The sequence below is a fragment of the Grus americana genome, chromosome 5, assembly GCF_028858705.1.
Source record: "Grus americana isolate bGruAme1 chromosome 5, bGruAme1.mat, whole genome shotgun sequence".
NCBI classification, from domain to species: domain Eukaryota; kingdom Metazoa; phylum Chordata; class Aves; order Gruiformes; family Gruidae; genus Grus; species Grus americana.
The window spans coordinates 46,653,907-46,681,208 of record NC_072856.1 but is presented as its reverse complement, the minus strand read 5'-3'; the positions used below and the strand labels follow the sequence as shown (position 1 = coordinate 46,681,208).

General features: G+C 48.3%; 1 protein-coding gene across 4 annotated transcripts in view; it reads right to left on the bottom strand.

Moving 5' to 3' along the window:
• Nucleotides 1-5,517: 5,517 nt before the first annotated feature.
• ADCK1 (aarF domain containing kinase 1) overlaps nt 5,518-27,302 on the bottom strand; it is a 93,469-nt gene continuing 71,684 nt past the window's right edge. For 2 of the 4 annotated variants that reach the window (XM_054828907.1, XM_054828909.1), the window contains 5 exons: nt 25,044-25,160; nt 13,049-13,198; nt 12,599-12,796; nt 8,451-8,644; nt 5,518-7,011 (listed from right to left, as the gene is read on the bottom strand). In XM_054828907.1, coding sequence (XP_054684882.1) covers nt 6,840-7,011; nt 8,451-8,644; nt 12,599-12,796; nt 13,049-13,198; nt 25,044-25,160 — 831 coding nt within the window. In that variant the 3' untranslated portion in view covers nt 5,518-6,839. The remainder of the gene's footprint in view (nt 7,012-8,450; nt 8,645-12,598; nt 12,797-13,048; nt 13,199-25,043; nt 25,161-27,302) is intronic. The other 2 variants (XM_054828905.1, XM_054828906.1) reach the window with 1 other exon arrangement.

The window sequence follows — 27,302 nt, the reverse complement described above, 5'->3', positions numbered from 1 at the left end:
GCCCGGGGCTCCCTCAGGCACAGCTGTGGGCGAATGCACGGGAGTGATCCCTGCGGGGCACAGGGACACGGATCACTGCCCTGCGGGGAAGCGGCGACAGCTTTCCGAATTGGCGTGGGGAAGATCCCTCTGCCAGGGGTAGCTCCCGCTACCCTGCGTGCTGAATGGCCTCAGCCAGGCAAACGCTCAGTACTGCTGCTACGGGGCCTGGTCACCACCACACAGAGGTCACCTTGCGTCCCTCCAGTCCGTTCAGGAAGCCTTCGGCTGGATGTAAGTAGAATTTACTCCTGGTTTAAAACCTGTTTAAAGCCCGAGGTAGCCACAGCAGGACCCTGGGAATGCACACACTGTCTCTTCTCAGGAAGGCACCGTGATGTGCAGGTTTTGCCCCGGAAGGACCTGAGAGGCGGCTGGCCGATTAGAACTGCAAGGTGAGCTACCCAGGCTGGCATTTGGCGGGACAGGCAGGCTCACAGCCCTGGCTCTGCAACAGAACCAAACAAAAACAGCCAGTAAGCTCTGCCCTGGGCTTCAGAGCAAAGACAAGCCCTGGGCAGGGATGTTATCTTGTGTCTGAGCACAGACAGTGACACAGAGGGAGAGCTGGGAAGGGTGAAACCCAGATCCAACCTCATCCCACAGTGCTGACTCCACGGCGATGGGAGCCAGCCCCTGCCGTGGCTTATGGCTTCATGGGGCGCCTGTCTCTGTCTGCCCTCCCGCTCTGAGGGAGACTCTCACCAACACGAGACCAGCTGAGCCAGGTCCTTGAAGCCCCCTGGGATGGAGATCCTCTCAGGTAACATATCCTACCTCTGCACCACCCTCCTGGTGAAGAAGTTCAACCAATCTAACTATCCAAGCTGTAACTTGTGGCCATCGGCCCTTGCAAAGCCATCTGGCACTGCCAGAAGGCATTTGGCTCTTTGCCTCTCTAACTCCCTTTCAAAGAGTTGCCTGCCATTATCAGCTCATCCCTTTGCTTCTTCCTTGCCAGACTAAACAAGCCCATCTCCCTCGCAGGCTATGGGCAGTAGGTCCTGGCCATGTCACACACCCGACGCTAGACCCAATCCAGTTTTTCAGCATCCTTCTTGAACTGAGAGAACTGAAAGAGGACACTTTCAGGTGTGGACTCAGCAGCACCAAGCAGAGGAGGAGAACAAGTAGCCTAGCCAGCCACACTCCTCCTGATGTAGCCCAGGACATGGTTTCCACCGTTTACCTGGGGTCCCTTGCAACCTCTTCCTGCTCCTTTTCAGCAGAGCTGCTACTCCACTAGTAGATTTTCTTTTCAGCTGAAAGTTCCTAGTGATACCTCATGGAGTAAGATGTTAGGGGATGTCACTATCCCCTGTATGATGCTTGGAAAGGATAATTTTTCTCAGAAGGGTAATTAATTAATTACAAATGTAAATCTCTCACTGTCCAGCTCTTTTACAGTCCTGGACAGAACCTGAGCAACTGCTGGAGGAAGGAGGATGACCCATCCTGCAGGCACCATGGCAGGGCTGACAGAGGGCCAGCCCCACACCAGCGGGAGCCCAGTGGCAGGAGCGAGAGGGGACCCTTCCTTGTGCCAGCAGCAACAGCTCGCCTGCCACGGCATCTGGGCGACCTGTGAAACAAAAAGCAGAGAGTGCAGGCCAGAAGCATTTAGAGATCACAAGTCTGTTTAGAACTATGATGGGGCTTGGTATTTACTCCCAAAAGGTGGGGGACACACTCCTTTCCTTTTTCTTCTCCTTTTCCTTTCTGCAACCCTCCTCCCCCTCTCTCCATCACCCAGGACAAGCACATCCCCTGGGTGAGACAGGGATGGCCAGAGCTCAGGCTGCAGGTGCAGAAGCCAGCCCCAGCCTCTTACCTCTAGAGGAGCTAAGGAGGAGGAAATTTCTGTCCCTCTGTATTGGATTTGCATGGCAAGGTTTTGGTAGTGGGGTGGCTTCTGCGAGAAGTTCCTAGAAGCTTCCCCCATGTCCAACAGAGCCAATAACAGCCAGCTCCAAGATGGACTCACCACTGGCCAAGGCCAAGCCCATCAGCAACAGTGGTAGCACCTCTGAGATAACATAAAGAAGGGGAAAGAACCTCCATAACAGCAAGAGAAACTGCTGCTGGAGAGAGGAGTGAGAATATGTGAGAAGAACAACTCTGCAGACACCCAGGTCAGACAAGAAGGAGGAACTCCAGGCACTAGAGCAGAGATCCCCCTGCAGTCCCTGGAAAAGACCATGGTGAGGCAGGCTGTCCCCCTGCAGCGCATGGAGGTTGATGGGGAGCAGAGATTCCACCTATAGCCCATGGAGGACCCCACACCAGAGCAGGTGGATGCCTGAAGGAGGCTGTGACCCCGTGGGAAGCTTGTGCTGGAGCAAGTGAAGAGTGTGAGGAGTCCTCCCCCTCAGGAGGAAGGAGCAGCAGACACAACATGTGATGAAGTGATCACAACCCCCATTCCCAGTCTCCCTGTGTTGCTGGGCAGGGGGAGGTAGAGAATTTGGGAGTGAAGTTGTGCCCAGGGAGAAGGGAGAGGTGGGGGGGGAGATGTTTTTAAGATTTAGGTTTTATTTCTCATTATCCTACACTGATTTGATTGGTAATTTTTTTTTTTCAAAACAAGTCTGTTTTGCCAGTGACGGTAATTGGTGAACAATCCCTCCCTGTCCTTATCTTGACCCAGGAGCCTTTCGTTATAGTTCCTCTCCCCTGTTCAGCTGAGGAGGGGAGTGACAGAGCAGCTTTGGGGGCACCTGGCCTCCAGCCAGGGTCAACCCCCCCCCCTTTCTAGCCACCCAGTGGTCCGGGGATGACAGGGAAAGGCGCTGGCTGCCCTGAGAGCTGTGCCCCTCCGGACGTCCCTCTCTCAGCTCCCTCCTGAATGCCAGGCACCCTGGCACAGCCTGCCCTGTGTGATGGCTCCTCGCATGCTGCGGGACCCAGCAGCCTGCCCGCACCCCTTTAGACTCAGGGAACAGGGGTGCTGGGGGCAACACGGAGGGATGCAGTGGTGCTGGGGGGGCGGGGAAGAGCCCAGCCAAGCGATGCGTTGGGAGGCAGCCCCGGTAACCCAAGGGGAGTCATTTGTGAGGGGAATGACTTTGGCGCTGGCCAGGCCACGTGCTGGTCACGGTTCATTTGCTGTGGGAAGCAGGGAGTGATTCATTTGGCAAGCTTCTGCGCTGCGACCGCACGAGGTTCATACGCCCCTGTGAAAAGGCAGAGGGCACCGTGCAGCCTTGATCTGCAAATCTATATGCCACCCACTTGTCATCATTAAAGTTCACTGGATGTGCTAGGTAAAAGCTATGGTGTTCAGTCTGGACGAATGTGCTTTCTGGCTTTTTCTTCAGCTGGGTATGAAAAAAGCCTGTTCACTTCATACCTTAAATTCTTGCATAGTTTGGCATGGCAACATCATTTACCCCAACTGCCCCATCTTCCACCTCCAGCCACCCTAATGATGGTACATTTAAATGCTAGCTGAAATGACTGCTGGCTCCCCAGCATGTCTGAGAGCACCGAGAGCCTTCAGGATGGGAGCTGCTATGAGGCTACAACATAGTATTTCATATTACAGCAACTGCAAGTTGCCTATCGGTTCTGCATCTCTGGCTCCAGCTCTAAGCCCCCACTTGTTGGTCCCAAGAAAGAGTCGGCAGGCTCAGGAATCTGCTGCAAGGCTGACATTTTGCCCCAAACTCCAGCTCGCTTGCAGCTGAAGCCAGGCAGACAGCAGCTCGTGTGCCGACTGCAGGGAGAGCAGCAAGGCAAGGTTTGCCGGTGGTGAAAACACCAATAAATGCAGGTTGGAAGGAGAGGCCAAGTGCACAGAGCTGATCCAGGTTACTCATGTTTGACAACCACAAATTGGGATGAGAAAGTGTCTTTTCAAAACCCTTTTAACACATTCACCTTTGAGAGCTTTCAGCAAAGAGACAAGGCAGGAATGTTAAAGGGTCAAACTCCGGGTGTTTGCTTGTTCTTTCCTCAGGCAAACCCTCATTGATTGACTGTGGGAAGGGTGAGAGCTGAGCACAACTGACGGAGCAGTGCTAACACTGAAGCACGCAGCCTCCCGGCAGAGACTAATGTCAATGGACAAAGCTCTTCCCAACACACTCCGCTCTCTGCCCGCCGCACACTGCCAAAACCGAGTCGGAGCGGCTGCTGGTTCCCTACCACTTTTAGAGCCAGCACCTTCAACAGGCAGCGGGACTAGCATCTCATGGCTAGATTTTGGAGGGGTGAAAGAACAGTCATGGTGGCTGAGAGCAGGCTGGGGGCTCGGCAGTCAATGCAAACATCAGCTGCAGAGAGCCTCTCCATGATATGGGATCCTCTGGAAATGAGGGATATGACCAGGGTCTCACTGTGGGATGAGCTTTCATGCACAGATGTTGGTGAGACCCAGACTGTGCTCTGGTTGGTATATCCAGACATGGACGGGCAAAGGCATTTGCAGGGGCAGCTACAAGATGAGGATGTGCAGTAGGTGACCATTGCCAGAGGGTCTCCTGCACTTCACTGGGTGCACCGGGCCAATTTTTTGAGCGGAGCTCTACTTCTGAGAACAAGACAGACCCACCCACACTGGCCAGCCTACAAGCTGTAAATGCCTAAGCAAGACACTGATTCAGCCAGACTGCTCACATAAGCAAAGATTACTCATGTACAGGCTGCAGGACCAATACTCCGGGGCCCTCATGACTCCTTGCCGACTCAGGAGTCTCGTCACTGCAATTACTACCACTCCATTCCCCGACGCCGTCACACAACCCAGAAGTCAGGGGAATCACTGACCTGTTCATGGCACAGGTTGGGGACAAGCTTTGTGAGGACAATGACTCTTACCAGGGTTTCTTTTTTTTGCTGTTAGCAAAGATGGGAGAGCACATCACTCCTGCTGCTGTCCCCGTAGTAGGAAGGGCTCAGAGAACTAATGCCAGGGTCAGGCAATTGAAAGCACAGGAGACCAAAAACCCACATCCCGTAATTCCCCATCCACAACTTTGCCAATCACGCACCACTTCTTGACAGTCCTGAGCCAGCCAGCTGTGCCTACACGCTTGTGCACACAGAGTCACTGTCATAAGCCACACTTCCGCAGTCACTAACTCATCGTGCCCAAGCCCACCTGCAGTCAGGTACCTTTTCTGGATTACATCCCTTCCCTCTCCCACACAGTCAGCAAGAGAATCGGTTCCTCAAGCACTGACACATGCACTCACCCACACTCTGCCCCCTGCTTCCCTTCCCGTGCAAACGGACTCACTGCAAGGTGGGATCTCACACCCTGCAAGCTGGGAAACTGCATGCAAACGAGATGAGCACATGCTCTTCTTGTGGCTTGCTCAAGGAACGACCCTCAGCTTAGCAAGCTTGCTAGCAGTAGAGGGATATTCCCATCCTGTCCTTTGTGTCCACTTTTGCCAAGACAGTTTATGAGAAAGCTTAAACGATCTGGGCAGTCACCTCCATCCACCCGTCCTGGCTACAAGAATCCTCACAAGCAGCAGGGATGTCTCTCAGTATCCCAATATGTCTCACATAAAGCAGGCCTCTGGGTGAGTCTTCCTGGTAGACATCCCATAGCTGCAGAGTCAGAGCCATCAGACCTGTCACTTGCACCACCAAGCAAGTGGCAGGTTTTCATCTGAGGCAGTGGCAGTGAAACATCACAGGCAGTGAGGAGGTGAAATGCTCCATGCATGGCACAGGGATGGTGACGTCTCACAGATGTGCTGCAGTGTGCTTCCACAGGCAGGCAGGAGGTGGGCTCAGCATGGATCTGGGTGGCAAGGAGTGATGTGTCCTCCCAGCAGAATGACGCCTGCTTCTGCATCCCATCCCAACACACATCTGATGCAGCACTGGAGGACCCAGATGTGGAACGAACTTCTTGGGAAGAGGAAAGACCAAGAGGCCATTTCATTTGGCTTGCAAGGAGTTAACAGTGCTGCCTGGCATCACTCTATCAGTGGAGAAATGGAAACAGGACTGAGGTTAGAGGCCCAAACGTCACCCTGAGTGCACAGCCAGGCATCGCTCCCCCAAAGGTCTTTGATACAACACATTTATTTTGCTGTGTGGCAGTACTGTACAGTACACATACATTACCAACAGTTTCAGAGCCCTGAACTGTCATTCTTCCTGCCTTCCCTGAATTTTGGAAAAGAGGCAGGACCACTGTCCCCTTTCCCCATTTCACCTGCAAGGAAACAGGCCAGGAAAAGTCCAAAAAACACAGAGGCACTTGCTGACAGGACTGGAGACGAACCTCAGAAAGCTGGACTCCCAGTCTGCCACTCTCACCATTAAGGTCCCCTTTCCCTGGTGCTGGGAGGGGAAGCACTAGTGCCAGCTCTCCACAAGGTCTCACTCCTCTGAGAAGCTCTCTGCACATCTGAACAGAAACCAGACTGAGAAGACTGAGGGTCTGAGAAATGTTTTGGGGCATTCTAGGTAGGGTGGGACTCTCTTAAATTCTGTAAGATTGTTTAAGAAAGAGCCAAGGAGAGGCTTTTGCTTCCACTGGAACCTGAGTGGAATTTTCCCTGCTCAGATGGGGAAAGAAAGTACCCTGCCCTTCCTGACACACAGTATCCTGCACCACTTTTTCCTAAACCATGAAACAGCAGAGCTCTGGTACCCACACCACCTCTCAGTGCCACAGAGAAAGCTAACGCTGTAACAGGCAAGGACAGTGCAGCATGTAACGTGGAACAAGACCCAAAAATAGCCCACAGAATAGACAGAAACAGTCAGAAAGGCAAATGTGCCATGGAGAGCAGAAGGGAGGGAGGGAGCACCCAGGCCTCTCCCACCAGTTCATGTCAGTACGTGGAATGGTGCATCCGGCTCAGGAGAGCAATGACCCAGTTCCCCAGCTGGGACCCCTTCAGCCACAGAAAGAGTTCATACAAGTTGATCTGCCACAGGCTCAGGGCTTCTGTGAGTGAGATCTGGGCCCTCCTGTAAAGCGAGTGACTCTTGCTCCTTTGGTACCTAGAATGAGAGAAACACCTGCATTAGATCCAGCAGGATGCTGGCGGGAAGGAGGCCTGTCCTACATCTTTACTACAACTGACCCTCCCCAGGGAAGGGGAATGCCCCACCTCTGGAGAATCCCCATCAGTGGAGACCCCTGGAGTAGGAATTTTCTCCAAGTAATGTTCCTGAGGAGCTGCGGACTGCCTTCCTAGCACGAATCTGGCGGAAGAGACAGCCTGCTCCCTTTGGAGCCCGGTTCTCTCCCCACTGTGTGTAGTGACCCTGGGCCATGGCATCCTCTGCTTCTATGCCCAGCTTCACTTCAGCTAATCGGGACAGGTGTGCACCCCCGTAGCCCTTCCTGGTAGCACACTCACAGGATTCCAGCAATCCTGACACCCTGATTCCAGGAAAAGTAATTCTCCACTTTTCTTTAGAAGCGGAGGTTAACTGGCCTTCGTAGGTCCCTCATCAGCAAGAGAAATAACTGTTATTTCTTCTGCAAGGAGGAGGAATCTGAGGCAGAAGTGTATTGACTCATAAGACTCACAGATAGAAATCACTTGCATGACTCCTCTTCCTGGCTTTTAAATATCAGCCTGATCTTCACAGTCAGCCCTAGTCTCTCAGTCAGGCTGCAGAAACTGGCAGCAGTGAACTTGGAGATCTTTCCTACCCACAAATACTTCCCAGTGGTGATGCCTGTAATGGGCAGGAAGCCCCTTCCCCTCCTTTGAAGGGGCCAAACCCTAAACCCTTACCCTAAGGGCTCCAACTCCATCCCTGTTTCCAGCCCCAGGGTGACAGACCTGTCCTCTGGAGAGGCTGATGGGTGTGAGAACAGCACAGACAGAGGCTGACATGTAACTGACCAGGGGTAGGACCACAGCAGATGTGCTAAGGAGGGGGAGAGGTCCACAGCTAAGAGTAACAGGTCAAGTTAGGCCTTGTCAGGGCCTTGAGTAGGGGGATCTAATAAGCCTTAATGGCCCTGACTAGCCTGGGACCTCCCCCAACCCTCTGCTCATAGGCTCAGGAGCTCCAGTTAATCTCAGGCCTGCACCTTCAGTCCCTCCCTGAGCTACACTGGAGGAGTAATGGTTCCCAGCTCATGCTCTGCTGTGAAGCCGCTTGACCTGGACCTCAACTCACATACTGACCTCTTGGCTTGACTTCAGCCCTGTCTTGTCACCACAGACCTGACCCACAGATTGACTTTCTGGTTTGACTTTGGACCTGCCCTGTCACCATGATGTTGCATTATGCTATGGACTTTTGATTGGACCTGACCACCATCTCAGGGTCTGCCCTGCTTGCCTTGCTCAGCTACTGTGAGACTCAGCCCTGGCTGGCCAGCTGGCCCTGGGATCCCCCCACTCCGGCTCCTCGCCACCAGGGCCAGCCAGCCCCTGCTGCTCCATGTCTGGCCTCTGGTGCCTGGAGAAGAGACTTACGTGGAAACAGCTCTGATGCAGCAGCGAGACATGTTGAGGAAGGAACTGGCACTGGCCCGCGTGTGCAGGGCTGACTCAATCCCCCTTAACAAGTCATTGGTCTTCAGCAGCAGCAGCATCTGGCGGGGGACGTTGTTGAGGAGCTGGGTGATCTGGGGTAGGTAAGCAGCCGCGTTGGACCGGATCTCCACATCCTGCAGCCAGCCGGGTCATGTCAGAGAGAAAGAAAAGAGAAGCTGAGAGTGCATGGGAAACCCGGGTCCAGATGCAGCTGGGATTTGGCAGGAGGAGACGATGTTTTTCCAGACCATGACTCTAGGCCAGAAGCTAAAGAGCTCTTTGTCCTGCTTTCCTGCAGACTCCTGGCTGTCCCAAGCACTCACAGCAGTCACAGATCACTCCTGCCATATCTCACCTGCCCCTCAGTGAGATAAGGCCCTGTCCCCTCACTGGCAGGATTAATAGCCTCTCAGGAGAACAGGGCACTGATTGCTATCTCAGTTCTTGGCCCCGGGCAGCCCACAGCAGCCATCTCTCATTACTGCCCTTGCAGCCTTCTGACTGAGTCTCACCTCACCAGCCCCAAAGCTGGCAGAGCTGTAGGTAGCACAAGACTGCTCAGGAAGGTGGAGGCATGCCGCAATGACAACCAGGCTGCTCCTTGTCTTGCTGTGCAATGCAACTGATGCCTTTATGCTACACTGATGAAGCTGTTTCCAAGGTCCAGTTTAGTCCTCTGTCCTCAACACAACTCAGCAGAGGTGAGAAAACATTACGCAGTCCAGTGCCATGCTAACCCAAAAGATTGAAAACTGTCATCCGTAAGACTAAGGGTCTGCCTAGACCCATATCTTGTCTGGCAGCAGCCAGCAGCAGACGCCTAAGGAAAGAGTGTAAGACCAAGGCAGACACAGTGATCCTTCATGTTCCTTGGTTCCCCAGATTCCAACAAATACACTACCCATTGTAAGATCCCAGTGATAACTGATGGGCTACACCCCCCCCCGACTTAAGACTGGGTCCCGTCCAAACATAGAATCATAGAATGGTTTGGGTTGGAAGGGACCTTAAAGATCATCTAGTTCCAACCCCCCTGCCATGGACAGGGACACCCTCCACTAGACCACGTTGCCCAAAGCCTCATCCAACCTGGTCTTAAACACTTCCAGGGATGGGGCATCCACAACCTCTTTGGGCAACCTGTTCCAGTACCTCACCACCCTAACAGTAAAGAATTTCTTTCTAACATCTAAAACATGAGCCACCATAGCATACAAGACAGCCAGCCCCCACTCTTCTGCCTGTTTTTAGATCTGAGAGTTCCCCCACTATCACAGTAAACGTAGGACAGTGTGGTGCGGAGCTGATCCCATACACATAATCATGTCCCTACCTCTTCCTACAGAGGACATGACATCAATGAGCAAATCCAAACAGAAGTCCCTGGAATATCTGAAATCTCCAGAATCCAGCAGGACACATGCAGAGGGCAATAAATGACTTCCTACAGGAGGCAGGCTGCTCTGTGGGAAAGGGAAAGGACAGCTTTAAAACCTTCTCTCCTCTGGAATGAGGGACGGCTGGCCTATATATCACGATATGGGATCTCACTCTTTGTGAACTTCAGACTTCTTTCAAAGGAGCAGACCTGCACAAATCGAGTGTTCAGGTCATGATGGTCAGAGATGTATATGGCTCACACACCACCACGGTTGCTTTGCTGCTGAGAAATAAATCTTTGTGTCCTCCTGCCTCTGTCACTGACCAAATACACAAAGCTTCAGCAAGAAGATGCTTAGCTCTCCTAAATGTTAAATGTTTTGTTCCATTATTTGCCGGCAGAAAATTCCTCCCTGATTATCTCTTATCCTAGCCAGCATCACTGCAGAGCCTACTCTCTTTTTCTACACATAGGTTTTCTTTTCTATTTCTTTTCTTTTTATTTTTAGCTCCAGCTGCTTGTCCACATCACAAAACAACGACATGATCTGTCATCAGAATTGTCATTTTCTGTTGAGGGTGAAGCCTGTGCGCAGAGGAAGAAATAAGCTCTGCCACAGGACCTGAGAAAAGCCCCTTGGCTGCAATCGCTGAGGCTGCTGCAGGATGCAGCAAAACACAATCATAAAATCAGATGAGATGAGGCTAGCAGCCACCCTGAGCAGTCAGCTGCCTGGCCTTGACTTAAGGCAGGAACAACTACACCTATGGCAATCCTCACACATTTGCCTAGCCTGCTCCTAAAACTCTCCAGTGATGTGACTCACAGCCTCCCCAGACCATCCATACCAGCATTTCACTGGCCTTGCTGTTAGATCCGGCTTTTCTCATGTTTAACCCCAATCCCCTTAGCTGAATTTAAACCCCTTACTTCTTGTTCTGTTTGCAGCAGTCATTAACAAATTTGAAAATCACTACTACAACTCTTCTCGACCCATGCTTTTCCAGACTTTTTCTGCCCTAACTTGCTCAGACTTTACCTCATGGGTTGCATCTGCTTGACCACTAGTCCTTGTAGCTTCCTACTGGACTCACCCCAGTTTCAGCAAACCTTTTTCGAGATGCAGTGCTCCAGACTTGGACATAGCACTACAGATAAGATTTTGTTTCAGGAGTGTTGCTTCCTTGTCTCACAGACTACTCTCACGTCAATACAAGCGCGCTCTCCGGAGCTCTGTGCTGATGGTACCTGCCTACACAGAGCTTGGCTCTTGCTGCCGATACAATCTTTCAAATTCACCTCTAAAGTAAGGGCAAGCAGCAGCTCATTTCCTAATGCCATAGCAAATCTGCTCAGCTCCCCATTATCTGCTGCAGGATTATCCAGTTTCAGCATTAATTGTGTCGTGTAGGAAAGACAACAAAGCTGGCTGCATACAAGCAATTCAACTCAATGACAAAGTTCATCAGCCCACACAAGGCTCCATGCAGCCGCAGCTATACCTCTGGCATAACCTTCACAAGCCAGTTTAGGATAAACGCTGCTTACTAGCTCAGATTCAACACTGGCCTCGTAGTGGTGGAGCCAGCTCTCTGTTGATTTGCTTTGGTGCCTTTGAATTTTTTTCTGGAGCTACCAGCTCGAGAACTCAGCAGATGAAGCACAGATCTGCTAGACAGTCATTATATTATTTCTGATATGCAGAAAATTAACTCAGGTAGGAAGGAATCAAATTACCGGGGACAGGGGGGTCCATTACCCAAGATGTCTGACCTACTCATTGCTATGGATAATGGCAAGCCAGCGCAGCAAATTCCACCATATCCATCAAAATGAAACACCAACTCGAAGGAATTTCCAGACAAGAATTTCACAGGACAGTATTATAACGCTACTCAAATGAATTTCATCCTCTCTACTACAGATGCGTGCAGATAAAAACAAACCATAGGATACAACGTGTTTCTGCCTACAGACACTAGTCCATTGGCTGAAATCACATCACTATATGCTCATCTCTAAAAACAGCAGCAGAGTGGCAGGGGCTGCTACTATTCTTAAGGCGGTGTGTGTGTGTCAGGAGTGCGAGGAGGTGTCAGAAGGATCCCAGCATGTGTGGATAGGAAAGGGTGGAGGATGTAAGTGGCAATTTCCTAGATTTGTAGTGATTGAGTTGACAGGATCTGCAGTTAAGCAACCTTGACTCCAAGTTAATAGGGTTTCTGATTGGGACGTAATTTCCAAGGGTTTTTAGGAGTTTGTATCAGTGCTGATAGTCACTTACATGAATAGTGATAATGTATTATCCTTCTCATGTCTTCCCACTAAGCCTTTATGTCTCCTCTACCTTAACCTGTCCTCCTTGATGGTTCCCTGCACAGCTGCATCCAACACTTTTTTTAAGAAAAGGCTGATCTACAAATGTTTCCCCTGCCAGAACTGGTGAACACTTAGCTATTAAAATATTAGACAAAATTTAAGCAGCCCCTGACAAGTGAAATTGGGAAATTAAGTTCAGACACTACAAAACACACTGCAGAAGGAGTCCTGGCTTTTTCTAGCTCAGCTATCAAATGTAGAATTTGCTACAGAGCTCCCAGGGGTTGCCCAGCATCACTGCAATATCAGTGGTGCAAGTGGTTACAACAAAGAAAGGTACACGAGGAGAAGACGGGGCACACGATAGGGAAGGGCACACTGGACCTACCTCGCTGGCTGAGACTGGTGACCGGTCAATGCCCCTGTTGACAGACTCCCAGGACCTGGCGGTCAGCATGCAGGCAAAGAGAGGGTACAAATCCCCTGCCCCGAGCCGCCGGCTGTACTTCTGCACCCTCTTCATATCAGCCTTGATAAGGGCCTGCCAAAGGCAGCAGTAGTCCATGCGGAATGACTCGCTCAGCACCTGGGGAGGGAGACATGGCCTCCAGAAGTCCATGGAGGACAGGGAACTGGCGGGGGGGAAAGCCTCATGCCCCCTCCCTGTGCCCTATCCCCCATTTCAGAGCCAGGAAATATCCTTGGAGGGTTATGAGAGAACTAGGAAAAATGTATTCATATGGGTTTAGGGGGGCAAGGCTGCAGCTGGGTGTGCTCTTTCAGCCTGACACCCACAGGCAGCCTCACAAGGCCCTGGAAGCCCCCCATAGCTATGTACCTGGTAAAGCCCGTGGTCCAGGAGGATAATGTGGGCCTTGCCAGAGGCTGGGCATTTCTTCACTAGCACGTTGCCTGGGTGCGGGTCACAGTGCACAAAGCCGTTCACAAAGATCATTTCGCTGTAGAGCTTCCCCAGGTTGCGAGAGATCTGTAAGGAGACAAGAGATAGTCACATATTGCCACCCACAGCAAGGTGCCTTCCGGGGAGGGGAGGCAGCTCCTGCATGCCAACACTGCGGGGAGCGAGGGTCTGGTACGTGCCAATGTCCCCATGCAGAGCTCTTGCAGCTCCTCACACTGAAAAATGCACAGGGTGGCTGCTGGCATCTACCACAGGGTGATCCAGAGCATTCAGGGAAGGATGCATGCAGGGGCCACCATGAAGGTGTTTGTGGGGTCAGGGGTTATTTAAGGTCACTTGCCTGGCATAAAAAAAGAGAAAATACCTGTGGGTAGGAAAGGGGATTTCTGGTAATGAGGAGGAAAGTGAGACAGCAGATAGGGGCAGTCAGGCATTCACAGGGAAGGAATGGAAAGAGCTGCTGGGGCGGGGGAGAGACGGCTTGGTTTCCATCCATGGATGGCAGCAGGACCCAGTGGAGAAGGGGTGGGAGGAGACTCAGCCTGTCCATCTGCTTACCAGAATGAACATGGGTTTCCTCTCCTCTCCCTCTATCACACTGTCCCCCACTTTCCCCCTTCCTTTCCTCAGACCCATGCTAAATCTGATTTGTGACGTCTGTGAAGGTGAAGCAACACAGAAAGGCTGTTTAAATCATCTTGTCACTGCTGTGTCCCTCCATGTCACTGCTCCTTATCACCAAGAGATATTATTAAAGTTAAAAACCTCCTAGGAGCAAGCAAACATCCCCAGGGCCCGGGATCAATCCCTCACCATGCTCTAACACAGCAGCCTCGCCCTGACATCCCACTGCCGGCCGGCCCTGCCATCAGAGAGCAGCACGGTGCTCCACAGCGGAGTGCTGAACAAGCAATTAAAAGACAATCATTATAAATGATTCCAAGCATGTCCCCAGACACACAGGGTAAGCAGCAAACAGGCAGCTGTCCCCATAAGCAAAGGTGGTAGAAGAGGTAACAGGGATACTAACAACAGCTCATCCTGCAGAAAACCAGACAGCCAGGGAAGGGCTTGCTTTACCCACCTCTGAAATGCAGCCACCTCTGAGAAAAGCGTTCGTTATGAATAGTGCCCGAGTAACTACAAATGAGAAGAAAGAATGGGAACTCTTCCTGCAGCACACCAACAGGGACAGCTGTAGGACCAGGTGGGACAAATCTCTGTCCCTCAGGTGGGACCTGGAGCCACTGCTGAATGATGGAGAATGTTGCCCCCGTGCCGAATCACCCACACAGGTGGCGCAGCACAGCCCTGTGGTTTCTGTAGTGCAGCTCCCCTAATGCCACACAGGTTTTATTGTAAGGACTGACTGAGGGGAATGATGTTTCCCTTCTGAGTCACCAGCACAGATCACTGGAGAAATGAAGTGACCCTTATAGGTCTCCTAGATCTACAAGCTCTAAAAGTGGATGGGACTAAAGTACCAGGTGCTGTGACCTCCTAGAAGAGCTGAGTAGCACTTGCTGACAGTCCAAGGACATGCCAGATAGTCTGTGTTAAGCCAGTCACTCATTCACACAGCCTCCCAGGGACCTGCACACCAGGAGGAATGGACTTGGACATCATGACTGATCATAGCATCAACCACGACACCTGTGCACACACTGAGCAAACTCCATTTTGCCCTCTCTGCCTCAGCTGTCTGCCCTCCAGGGACCTGGAAGAGCACAGAATTATTGAAGAGGAGGACTTGTGGACAATCTGGGGCACAATGTGATGCCTCATACCCATTAAACACACGTCCAGACATATGCTAGCAGTGCTCCAAACCTATTGGTTGGTCATGGCTGAAGCCTGGAAAGCTATTAATTTGGGGCACTGGAGTATGAGCTGCTTCAAAGAGAGCAGATTCTCCTTCTGTGCTGCGGCAATGGCATAGGTTGGGAAAGTCAAGCAGTGGAACAAGTTGCCTGGAGAGGTTGTGCAATCTCTATCCTTGGAGGTTTTAAAGACATGACTGGATAACACCCTGAGTAAGCCTCATAGCTAACCCTGCCTTAGCAGGAGGTTCGATAGGAGACCTCCAGAGGTCCCTTCCAATCTCAAATATCTTCGGATCCGACAAAAACACCTCTCACCACATTATCCATGCCACCCTCAGAACAGCATCTAATGGCATAGCCGCAGGGTCCAGGTGGAGGGAAGGTCTCCCTTTCTGAGTCACCGTCAGCAGACAAGTTACTAAACAGATCTGTGGTCATAGCCTTTTGGAGCCCACGATGCAACACGAAAGCAGCTCAGGATTCATCTTTCCATCTTACCATGAAAACAGAGGGGTCACAGCCCCGTTCAGACCCACAGGCTGGGTCATGGGTACAAGACAATCTTCACTGCAAGATCTCCATCCTCCTACCTTCCCTGCTGTACTTATATTTACCTCTTCCTCAGCGTGCAACCTTGAGTATCTGCAGTAGTTAATTCATTGAAACTAGACTTTATGGCTTCTTTAAAGAAGAGGAATATGTATAATTTAGTTAGCATACAGAAGATATGTTACAGGGATTTATGATATAAGCATATAAACAGTCCTTACTTTTGGAAAAAAAAATTACCCAGTGTAAGAGATGGAGCTGTGCTGCACACTAATGTATTTTCACATATTTTTGTCTGTTGACATACCTCTAAAATAGGATTAAAATTAAATTAAGATAGAAAGCTCCAATACTGTTGAATTCTAAACAAAAAAAGAAGGTTGTATTTCCAGGGCTTAGAGTGCAATATGTGAATAGCAACCTATCATTATAATTCAGACAAAAGGAGCTCATGTTTCTAGAGAAAAAGTTTAGGAAAAAACATGAAACCTTTACATACATTAATTCTCCAGTACTGTGCCCCATCTCTATGGGCCTTTATTCCACCCTTATTGAGAAGGCTATTGGATAAATAACATATATAGAATTCACTCTGGAAGAATGCAGTTAGGTGAAATGAGAAAATAAACGTGTCAAAACCTCTACTCAGGAGAAGGGAGAAATTCAGCATGCATTTAGGCTGTGTAAGACCTCAGGGTGAAGGTGCATCACAAATTAGACAAAAGGTTGCAGTGATTTACGGAAGCAAAGACCAAAGTAAATACCCAGGCATTTTGTTATGACACAGAGAGGTCATCATTCTTTTCCCTGTTTATCGTCCAACACAATGAAGTCCTTATCATTACCATGGTCCCCCAGCACTGTTCTGCTGCACATCGTAAAAAAATAATAATCACCCTTGGAATCCTGCATTCACTTCCAGACACCTCATTAACAGAGAGATGCAGACTACACAGACTGAGTTCAGAAAAAGCAAATAAATGAGCAGGATGCAGGAGGAATTTACTTGGGAAAAAGATTAAAAGAGTTGAAGATTCTGAAGTTGGCTAAGGAATGGCAGAGGAGGGGCATTCTACCAATCTTAGAAGGTTTGAATAGCAAGGAAGCAGAAACAGTTGTAGCACTGGATGTGCTACAAGAAATACAACTAGGCAGAAGAGGGTGTGTAATCAAGAATGGCATAATTTAGGCATAACACATAAGAAAAAAAACTATCCTAGTCAGCAAGCAGAGCTGAGCTTGATATGTCAGGATGACACCAGACTCTGGCTCTAGCCAGAGGCATGTCCTTGCCTATTGCCAGAAGGTGTGTTGTTGCCTAAAAGAAGTTAAATTTGTCTGTCATGCTGCAGCAGAACATGACGACTTGTGCTGGGTTTGGCTGAGATAGAGTTAATTTTCTTCACAGTAGCTAGTTTGGGGCTATGGTTTGGATTTATGCTGAAAACAGCGTTGATAACACAGGGATGTTTTCATTATTGCTGAGCAATGCTTACACAGAGCCAAGGCCTCTTCTGCCTCTCACACCACCCCACCAGCGAGTAGGCTGGGGGTGCACAAGGAGTTGGGAGGAGACGCAGCCGGGACAGCTGACCCCAACTGACCAAAGGGATATTCCATACCATACAATGCCATGCTCAGCATATAAGGGAAGAAGGAAGGAAGGGGGGGACACACATTTGGAGTGGTGGCATTTGTCTTCCCAAGTAACTGTTACACATGATGGAGCCCTGCTTTCCTGGGGATGGCTGAACACCTGCCTGCCCATGGGAAGTGGTGAATGAAGTCCTTGCTTTGCTTGCATGAGCAGCTCTTGCTTTACCTATTAAACTGTCTTTATCTCAACCCACAAGTTTTCTCACTTTTACTCTTCTGATTCTCTCCCCCATCCCACTAGGCAGGGAGTGAGTGAGGGGCTGTGTGGTCCTTAGTTGCCGGCTGGGGTTAAACCACAACATGACTACAGTCACCAAGTGAGCCTGTGGCCTCACCAGTCAATGCAAATAGCAACCTACCATTGCCACATTATGTGACATGACCATGACACTGTCTCAGGCAAACCGCACATTTTCAGCCCAATGTTTTCATTTTTAAAAAAACGTAGCTGAGGAACAAGCAGAATTGCAGACAATGGAGAGTCAGAAGCCTGGGCAAAAACAGTGGAGTGAGAGATACATGTAGAACAGCCAGACTTGGAGTAACTCTTCACCAAATTAAGCATGTAAAAGTTTATTTTATGTACTCAATATGGCAATGATGCTACATGTCACAAACTATCCTACATGAGTTACAAGCCAATACAGAAGAAAATAAGAATGCAGTGCAGACATTAATGATTGTTATTGTACAGTATCACATAGTCTCTCTCTGACTGGTCAAGTTCACTGGAAATAAGTAAGACAGAAAGCATGACTTCAGAGGCTGTTCTAAAAATTCACTCTTTAGATGGTCAGAACCTTTCCCCCAAATCCCAGCCTAATTTTAATGATGTTCAGTTTAAATCATTTCCTTAGCTAACATAACCCAAGAGTTTAATTGGTTCCTTCCCTCTCCAGTATTTACTACTCCAATATGTTTACCAGTAAGATAATTATCAGCATAAATACAGCATAAATACTGCTCCATTTCTACAGGATGCTCCTTTATCTGATGTGTCCTAGGAGTCAACCTGCCTTTTACACAGTCACACTGTACTGGAAACACACACTTACTTACCCTGCGATTGACTAATATCTCAAAGTTAATTCTAATATGTCACTTCCCTCTGATAAACTCCCAGCATATTTAAGAAACTCTTCTTATTAGTTTTTAAATGCATGGCTTTTCACTTGGTATTGCTCATTTTTATCCCTTTCTATCACTTCAGTTCTCAAGGCCACAAGTGCTATTGCTACTCTGGTCCTCCTCTACAATGACAGAACCTCCCAACTTGGTGTCATCAACAACCTCCTTCACACAGTTCTGTTTGTGTCGAGGTCATCACTGAATTTATTAAATAAGATCAGTTTGAAAAGCAAACCTCACGAAATTCCACTACGGTAATTTCTCTCTACCATTGCCTCTATCAGTTTCTTACCTACTTTGCAATTTCCATACTAATCACCACCTTCTCTAGTTAGCCAACTTATATTCAGTGTACCAAGTATTTTACCAACTACACCTACTGCATTTCTGTCATCTAATTCAGAGGATCCCAAGCTGTAGTACAGGTAGCAGCAGTGATATATTTCTTCTTGTATATGTCCACGGTGGCAAACCGTTGCTGCCATCAGTTCTGAAAGCCTAGACAACCCATTACCCTCGCATGATCCATTAGGAGCTACTTTTGATGAACCCGTATTATATTCCCTTGCATACAGCCCCATAGCAGCAAACTCCTGAGCACACACCAGCCCCTGTATGCAACTCTCCTCTTAACAAATCAGCGCACCCAGCTGACAGAGCAACCTGACAACAACAAAACACTGGAAAGTCCATCACAAATGATTATCTTTATAAACACCAACACACAATAGTAAGAAACGTCTCAGGAAAGAATGCATGCAAGTTTGAACCTATGAATGCTCCTACAGTAAAAAGATGGCACATATATCATGTTCATGGGTAGCTGCAATGTAACAAACCAGCCTGAATTATCCAGGGAAAGTCACTGATACTTTCCTGGCCTTGTAAGCCACCTGGAGTGGTCCTGGCTTGATGCCTCCAACTGACATGAAGAAGAAAAGCAAAGAAAGAAATCCTGTGACATGGTCCTGTAGAGCTGATCTCACCGCCGGCCCCTGATAAGTCCCAGATGAAACTGCCTGATAGGACATCATCCCTTTCTGTCCCACCTCCATCTGTGACTGTCTCTTTAGATCAGGAGCAGATACTAGTCTCTGGCCTTAATTTGGCTGTAATATTTGCCAATTATTTTAAGAGATAGCGACACTAACTTCTATTGATCTCATTAAAAGTAAAGGTCGTTGTGCAGCTCATTTCTCAGGGCTCAATATTACCTCCTCAGGCCAAAATAATAGCATTGATTTTGGAACCTTAATCGAAGGTTAATTGGATTGAAGAGTGTATTGGGTTTTTGCTTTCTTTCGTTGTTGTTATTACAGCCATCATCTAAGGGTTTGCTTAATCCTGCTAGGGCAATCCTGCCCAATTAAACTGGTGTCAAATTAGCAAAGGGTGCGGATGGAGAATAGCCACAATTTGGAGCCTGCTCTGCGTCTCTGCTCTGAAATGGCTCTTGTCCACAGCAGATTAGGATGGTCACACAGAAGAGATCCAATTTCACACTCTGCCGTCTGTGATCCAGTTGTGAGGATCAAAACACAGTGCTCTGTAATGCAGCACTATCACTACGCACTGATCTAGCATCACAGCAAGGTGATGTCTGGACACACACGATGTCATTAAGATACAGGAATAGTTTTTAGGACTCCTGGAGCGTAGTCCTAGCATGCCCCATATTCTCTGTTGGGGACCGAAGAAATTATTTTCCTGCTCAATGCCCCATCTTCCACAGCATTTAAGTGGGGAGAAATATTCTGACTCATCTGCCCGGGGAACTGAGGGACTAACTTGATAAGTTTCTATAGATTCTCAAAAGCACACAGGTAGAGAAAACTAATCATTGTCAGACCAAAAATGGCCATGGGGATCATCTTCTCTTGGCTTTAAACATAGTCGTACTTCCTTGGATTTAATGTAAAGCATCTTGCTGAGACTTAAGCAATTGATTGACACTGATGCTTGAGACTGACTTTCAGTAAGAAACAGGTTCATGTGTAATTTAACTCTTTTACCTGGTGTCTTTGCACAGTTCAGAAGCTGGAAATGCTGGAGGTCACTATCCTTGCTTACCAGTGCCTTGTGAATTTTCATTAAGCTTCAGACAAGAGGAAATGTAGGAGAATCTGCAAGGAAACCTCTTCCCAAACTAAATCAGCAGGTGCAAAGAGCAAGAATAGCCATTTTCCCCAGAAACAGTGCTCTTCTCTGTGCTCCATTTCATCTAACACTTGAGTGTTATAAGCACAAACTCTTGTGGCATAAGAGGTTTCCACACTTGTGGTGACAAAGGGATCCCACCCTGGGAAATCCCACTTAAATTTTAGCAGCTACAAGGCAGCAGCTTCTGACTCTTGGCAGAAGGGTAAATCCCACACTGAAAGCATATTTCAAGTTACAAAGCTGTCACCCATAAGAAGGTAGCTGGGCTCTTTATCAAGCTAAGAGATACCATTCCAGTGCAGAACCCATTTAGTAACAGAAGGAAACAAAAAGCCACAGTAGGATGGGGTGACAGATGGCAATAATTGCACACAGTAGCTCATCTTAAGTACCTAAGCTGTTTCCTTTCACTTCTCAGCTGGACAAAATGCTTTCCTGACTTCTGAATCATCCACGGCTCATGACCAGGCTCTTAGTGAGCTGAAGTACATGGCATCATTTCCTTTCCCTGACTCAAGTCCAAGCCAGGACGATCATGGGGGACTCTCCACTTGGCTACCTGAGCTGGCTGGTTAGTTGGAGGCAACACAGCACATGCCACGAGTGCATCTGTAAGCTCAACAGCTCCCACAGTTTGCTGATCCAGCAGCCTCTGCGGAGACAGGCAGAGCATCCACAAGCTGGGACAGGGAGGACTCATGCAGCAGATCAGAGATAATGGTAAATTTGTATACAGCCAAGGTCTCTCTAAATCAATCAGGTAAAATCAGAATAGGTGCAAAAGGAGCATTTGTGCCAACTGAGATCTTATTTAACAGTCCATGCTCTAAGTAGCCTTGCTATCCTTCCTTCTCTCCTGCATATAGCATGCTACAAACATCTTGAGAGGCCCTCAGTCTATTTTTCCTCCCTTCCCTCCTCTACCCACTTCTTCCAAATGTATCTTCCCAACCAAGACTGTAAATGCTCTTGTGTCTTGAAAAAGGAACAGCCCAGTTTACAGGTGCCCCCCTTATTAACCCTGCCATGGCGTGGTCTTCTCTCAAAATTCATGCCAGCTCATTTCTTGATAACTCCCCTCTCCAGGCTTCCCTCCCACTGTCAATATCCTAGCTGCATGCTCATCCTCAGCTACACTTGCACATGAATAAGTAACTGTTCCACAGGCAGATATTTCAGTGTTTGCACTTGTCTTTAGAAATCAAAGCCTTCTCTGATTAAATGCCATTACAATCCAGCGCTTGGACGGATCCAGAGAGATTAATGTGCTTTTGGGCAGCTTTAATGATAATCCTGCTACAGACGGTATTAAGTAAATGTCAGTAACCTGGTTTGAAGGGAGCTTTCACCTCAGGGATCCCTTCCATTTAGAGGAGAGAGGCTCAGCTTGCTTTTCAAGGCTGCATTGTCACACAAGAGAAATCCTGCTTAGTGAAGACTCCTCTTCCTCCGCCCAGTAAAACAAAATGGAGTAAGATAGAGGGGTTGATAGATAGATAGATTGAGGTGATTTATAGGGAGCTAATGCATCTTCTGAAAGCTAGAACTGCTGTATATTATAAGCCATGTCATAGTTTTAAACCTGGGTTGCCACATCCTCCTCATGCTCCTTTCAGTGTCTGCTGCCTTTTGCTCACTTCACCAGCATGCCATGCAGTTCTTTTTACCCAGGGCATCAACAGCAGCAGCTGATAAAGGACCTTAGTCATATTTGTCCCCATCTGCTGCACCTTGCCAGAGGAGCAGTCTGGGGCACACACTGCTCCCACCTCATCTTACTGTGGTCATAATAACAGACTTTGTTCCCCATCACAGGCTTCTGACAGACTTGGTATCACCTCCTTTGCTCTGTTGCTTTACTGGCAATCAGTAAAAGTTAATCATTTATTTTGAGGGGTGAGGAGAGAAAAGGAAGAAAGAACAGTTCAGCGCAGGCACTGAGAGAATTTGCAGAAATGTCCAGTCCTACCACTGAGCTGAATAACATCATATACCTGATAGATTGCCAGAAACCTCTGAGGCTTATACTTGCAGTAATGTGAGTCTGTTGACAACTTTTTTTAAATTACATCTTAGCCATCACTTAGAGACCAGTTGAGTACCAGCAAAGTATGTGGTTTCATTGCTGCATGGAACCTATTCTGCTAAGATGCCACAACACAACCTTCCCAAAGGGGCAGATGAACAAAAATATGAGCTCAATTTTCATCCTAAATCTCTCCTATCCCAAGCAAAAGCCTCTGCAATTTAGAAAAACTGAAACCAGCTGCTTCTCTACTTTATTTTGGCACATACTGGCAGCAAAATATCCCACTGAAAGGCTGCAGTTACTGAATTTTCCACGCTGGCTGGAGAAAGCCATGGAAGACAGCAAAGAATGTTTTTCCTTGGGCTTCTCCAGACAGCTTGCTATCTCCAGAAAATTTGAGAAATTTTAAAGAAGCAATCAAAGTCCCAAGGAGCTACACTATTCTGGCTACCTTGATCTCAGAATGGATCTGCTGTCCAAGAACTATGAGGAAGCCCAGCTCAAAATCTGAATGTAAATATTGCTCAAGAGTCCTCCTGCTAATGCATCAAATCAAGCCTTTCTGACTATTTCAAGACTTGAGGAATACTCACTCTCATATCTGAGTGCTATGGGCTAGATTAGACATCTGTTTTTATTGCAGAAGGAAAGGATAGGATAAATTCACTCAAAGAAATGGCTCCCTTTGTTTTGACCAGTTGTTTTGTCTGGGTGAATGGAGCTGACTGGGTGTTCTGCCATGGACCAGGCTTTTAAAATCTCTCTTGATAGCAAAGTCCATGAGTTATCATGTTCTCATGAGTCACACTATGGTACTCTTTGCAGACCAGATGCACCTTTGAGGCGCTTACCTTGGTAAATACAAGGAAAGATCATCAGAACAAAATAGACACAGAGAAGGAATTGTGTCTACCTCTGATCGGCTCACAATGACTTCTGTGATGCCCTGATGGGAGAGAAGAGGAAAACCAGTGACCCAAATGCTCCAAAGTCTTCCTGATGGAGGTGTGAAAGGAGAGAGACTGCACTATCTACAGGCGAGGTTATACTCATTTAAAAAGTCCCTTGAATGAAAATGAACCAGATGTCTTGCAGAGACGAGAACGTCATTCACTATTGCCCACTGGCCTTGGCTTGTTCATCACAATTACAATGGGAAGACAGTCTCAAAATCTACTTTAACCTTAGACCTTCCTGTCCTGTATTTCAGTGGAGAAACACATGACAAGGGCCTGCCCTTCTGCCTGCAGAAGTTACGAGAAAATGTCTCATGACTTCTGTTGGGTGCAAGAGCAGAAGGGGCGAAGAGGCAGAGGAACAGGCACATTACTCGGTCCTGCACCTGTAACTTGTCTGAGCTCTTCAGGCTGAGAAAGAGCTGCCTGCTAACTTAGGGAGGCACCTGAGAAGATACACCTAACCTTCTCTCCTTGTGGGGCATACCAAACTCACAATTCCCTTCCCTTGAGAGGTTTTTGTCATGTCCGTAAGTGATGCCACACAAACTTTGCCATGGACAGAAAGGGAACAGAGAGGAGGAAGAGCAGAGAGAGGAAGCATTCAGATTTCGGAGGTAAGCGGATGGACAGATTAAGTACAATGGATTTTATGTCGTAGCTCTTTGATAGCCAGTCAACCAAGTGCAGCTTTGAGGCTCATCGATAGGGCACAAGGGGAAAGGCAAGCAGCAGTGCCTCAATCAGCACTCACTGACCGGGAGGGGTGTCTTGACATACTGTCCAATGGCTCAAAATCCTTTCCCCAGGCATCTTCTCACCCCTTCTGGGAAGTTATACCTCCTTTTTCTCAAGAATCAATCAGCCACAGAGAATCCAAAGTGCTCTCTCGACTTCATGCCACACATACAAATTATTTCACTCATCAGGGAAACGTAGCCTCTCCGGGGATGAAATGTGGCAGCTGTTTAATGAAGGACTGCAAAACTACACAGTAATATAGGACCAGGAAGCAAAGAAGAAAACCACCGCATCCAGAAGAAAAAGGGAGATTTTGGAAAGCAGAAGAAAACAACCCATGTCCAAGGATTATGCAAAGCACCATGGCTGAGGCTCCAGCACTCTAATACTGTGATCAATATAAGACCTTTGATTTATGTCTTCTTCATAAGGTGATAGCTGTTGGGATATAAAAGCTACATCCCATGCATTTGCCAAGGAGAAAGTTAATGCAGAAGCAAGAGAGGAGAAGAAGAGGAACAAAAAGAATCAGAAGCTGAAGTTGTTCTTTTAGGATAACAGGAACTGCCATCTTGGAACAAACCATGGGTGTATGTAATATAAGAGCATGGACATCTTTCACTGTCTCCTTGAAGTTCTCTCTAGCTGCGCAGCATACAAAAGACTGTTCCACAAAATGGGTTACATACTTTTCCCAGAAGCACAAGAACTGATATCTCTCAGATTGATTGCTCTGTTCACATCCGTCTGTGCTCCCTTGTCTGCCCCCTCCTGTCGCGTCAGCCTCTGTTTTGTGTCAACATCAGTTGATGCCAACATCAGTCTTGCATTTCCCACCATGCCCAATTCAGAGATGGCTGAAAAACTACCTCATTGACATTGATGCCATTCCTCTCCATGTAGGCCCTGTCGTTCACCTGTCCCCCTTCCATAAACTCCATGAGAAGGACGCGCCTTGTTGAGAGCTCCCAGTAGATCCTGGGGACCTGAAACAGGAACAGATGGGTTAGGTCAAACAACAGGCTGGGAAAGGAAGGAGAATATATCACACACAACCCAGAAAAGGAGTAAAAAAGGAAGAGACTGAATTGAGGACTTGCTTTTTTCCTGAGCACGAAGGAGGTAAATCCATCTACTGGCCTCTTCCACAGGACAGCAGCAATGTGTGCAAGAACATCACACCAATTCAACAGCAGCAGGATCTGTGCTCGTGCAACATATCAGGCCTTGCTTTACAAGACTTTGACCACCTCCCGCTCCCACTGATGTCTGAGAGCTTTCTTATCTGCTCTGCAGCTCCTCTAGTTGGGCTGTTTAACTAGTACCTATTGCAAGATTCTGAATCATCCACTCAGCTCCTTTAGACAGGGCCCGCTTAGGCAGCTCTAAAAATGATAAGCCATCGTCATAAATTGTATCTCCGCAGCACCCCTTGGAACACAAATGTGCTTGAGCTGACAAACCCTGCATACTCAGGCCATCTGCAATTGAACTGGGAGAAAAATCAAGTGTCACAAATAAAAGGCTTGTTACAGAAACCCTGGGAGACCCTTAACTATCTTATTGCCAACGTGACACAGTAACGAGTGTAAAATGTCAAAGCACTTTTCATTCAATCTGCAGTAAATCAAGCTGAGTGAGGTACAAGTAAGAGGCCCCGCGTCACCCAGGGAGGCAGTGACGTAGCCATTGCTCAGTCTGGTTCCCCCTTTTCCAGCTTCTCTCTTCAGCCAAATTCCTTCCGTGTTGAAGTTCCCTACTGTCAAGAGTCCTTTTGCTGAAGTTCCCTTTGGATATTCCTCACATCACTGTGCTGATCAATCTCCCAAGCTGTCCAGATTTACCTTTGCACACAGGTGAAGCCACACAGGTACATTTAACCAAAGATATAAGGGAGCTCCACCCATTCCCATTGCTGTCCCCCAGTACAGACACACATTTTGGATCCTGTAGAGAGAGCTGGCTGTGTAGCCCCCTCTCCTCACCTACCTGACTTGGCTGTGGACTCAGGACTCGCACACTGTAAGGGTCCAGCACCACGGAGCAGGACCGGGGGAGGCAAGACCTGGTGTCCACCTCGTGCAGCCAAAACCAAGGGAACCAGCCAGGCCACTCTAGCTCATCAGAACTCCTAAACAAGCAGCATTTGGTTTATACTCTCCTTGTAACTACTGACAGTGTCTCAGTCGCTCAAAAACTATCTGCCTCCCCTGCTGTTCCCATCCTAGAGAGACCATTTTCCCAATGTCACTCACTTCTACCTCACCATGTATGTGACACTTTAGATCAAAGACTCCTTTGCTGAGCAATTCCAGTGTCCCTCAATCCCTTCATTCAACACTCAGGGCATACTTTGCATGTTAACCTTGCATAGACTTTGATGCCAGGGATCCTCTATGTGCAAGAGGAATTCAGTTACTCACAGCCTTCCCAGCTGTCCATTCTCTGCAGAGTTAAGATTGGTGAGAAAGCAAACCAACTCCATAACTAACAGCTCCCCATCCCACCCAGCTCACTGATCCCTGCTGCTTTAGATCACTTCAGATGACACCCAGTCTTGTCTCAAGATTTACAGGGGCAAGTCAGTGGGCTTGTAAAGCACTATCCATGCTCTCGGAGATGCCTCTCTCACTCACAGCCAAATTCTTCAGTGATTTTTTTAATTACTCACAGATGTTTGGCTGTAATGCTAGTGCATGGAAACAATTTATCTCTGGCTTTAAAAGCTCAAACAGGTTCACAGTACAAAATCCACTGCTCAGCTTTCTAGCATGTTTAGGAAAATTAATGATACAGTAGCCAAATTCTTCCATTGCCTTTGGGTGATGAATACCTCTCTGCATTGGCAGGTCAGACGGGAGGATCCATTATTTAGCCATCTCAAGCCATTTGTTATTGTTACACATATTGATATCAGGATAGCTCCTTAACCCAGCAAGGAGGTGATTGGCCGTCTCCATGGGGATTTACTTCGCAGTGTCCTAGTTACAGCTGCAACAGATACAGCTCTCCAAGGTGCATCACTTCTGATAAGTGCCCACTCAGCAAAATCATTGGCCTTTGGCCTTCTGTAGCCCTGGTGGCTTTTAGCTATCTGTGTCTATGAGAAGGCCACTGCTGCCACTGGG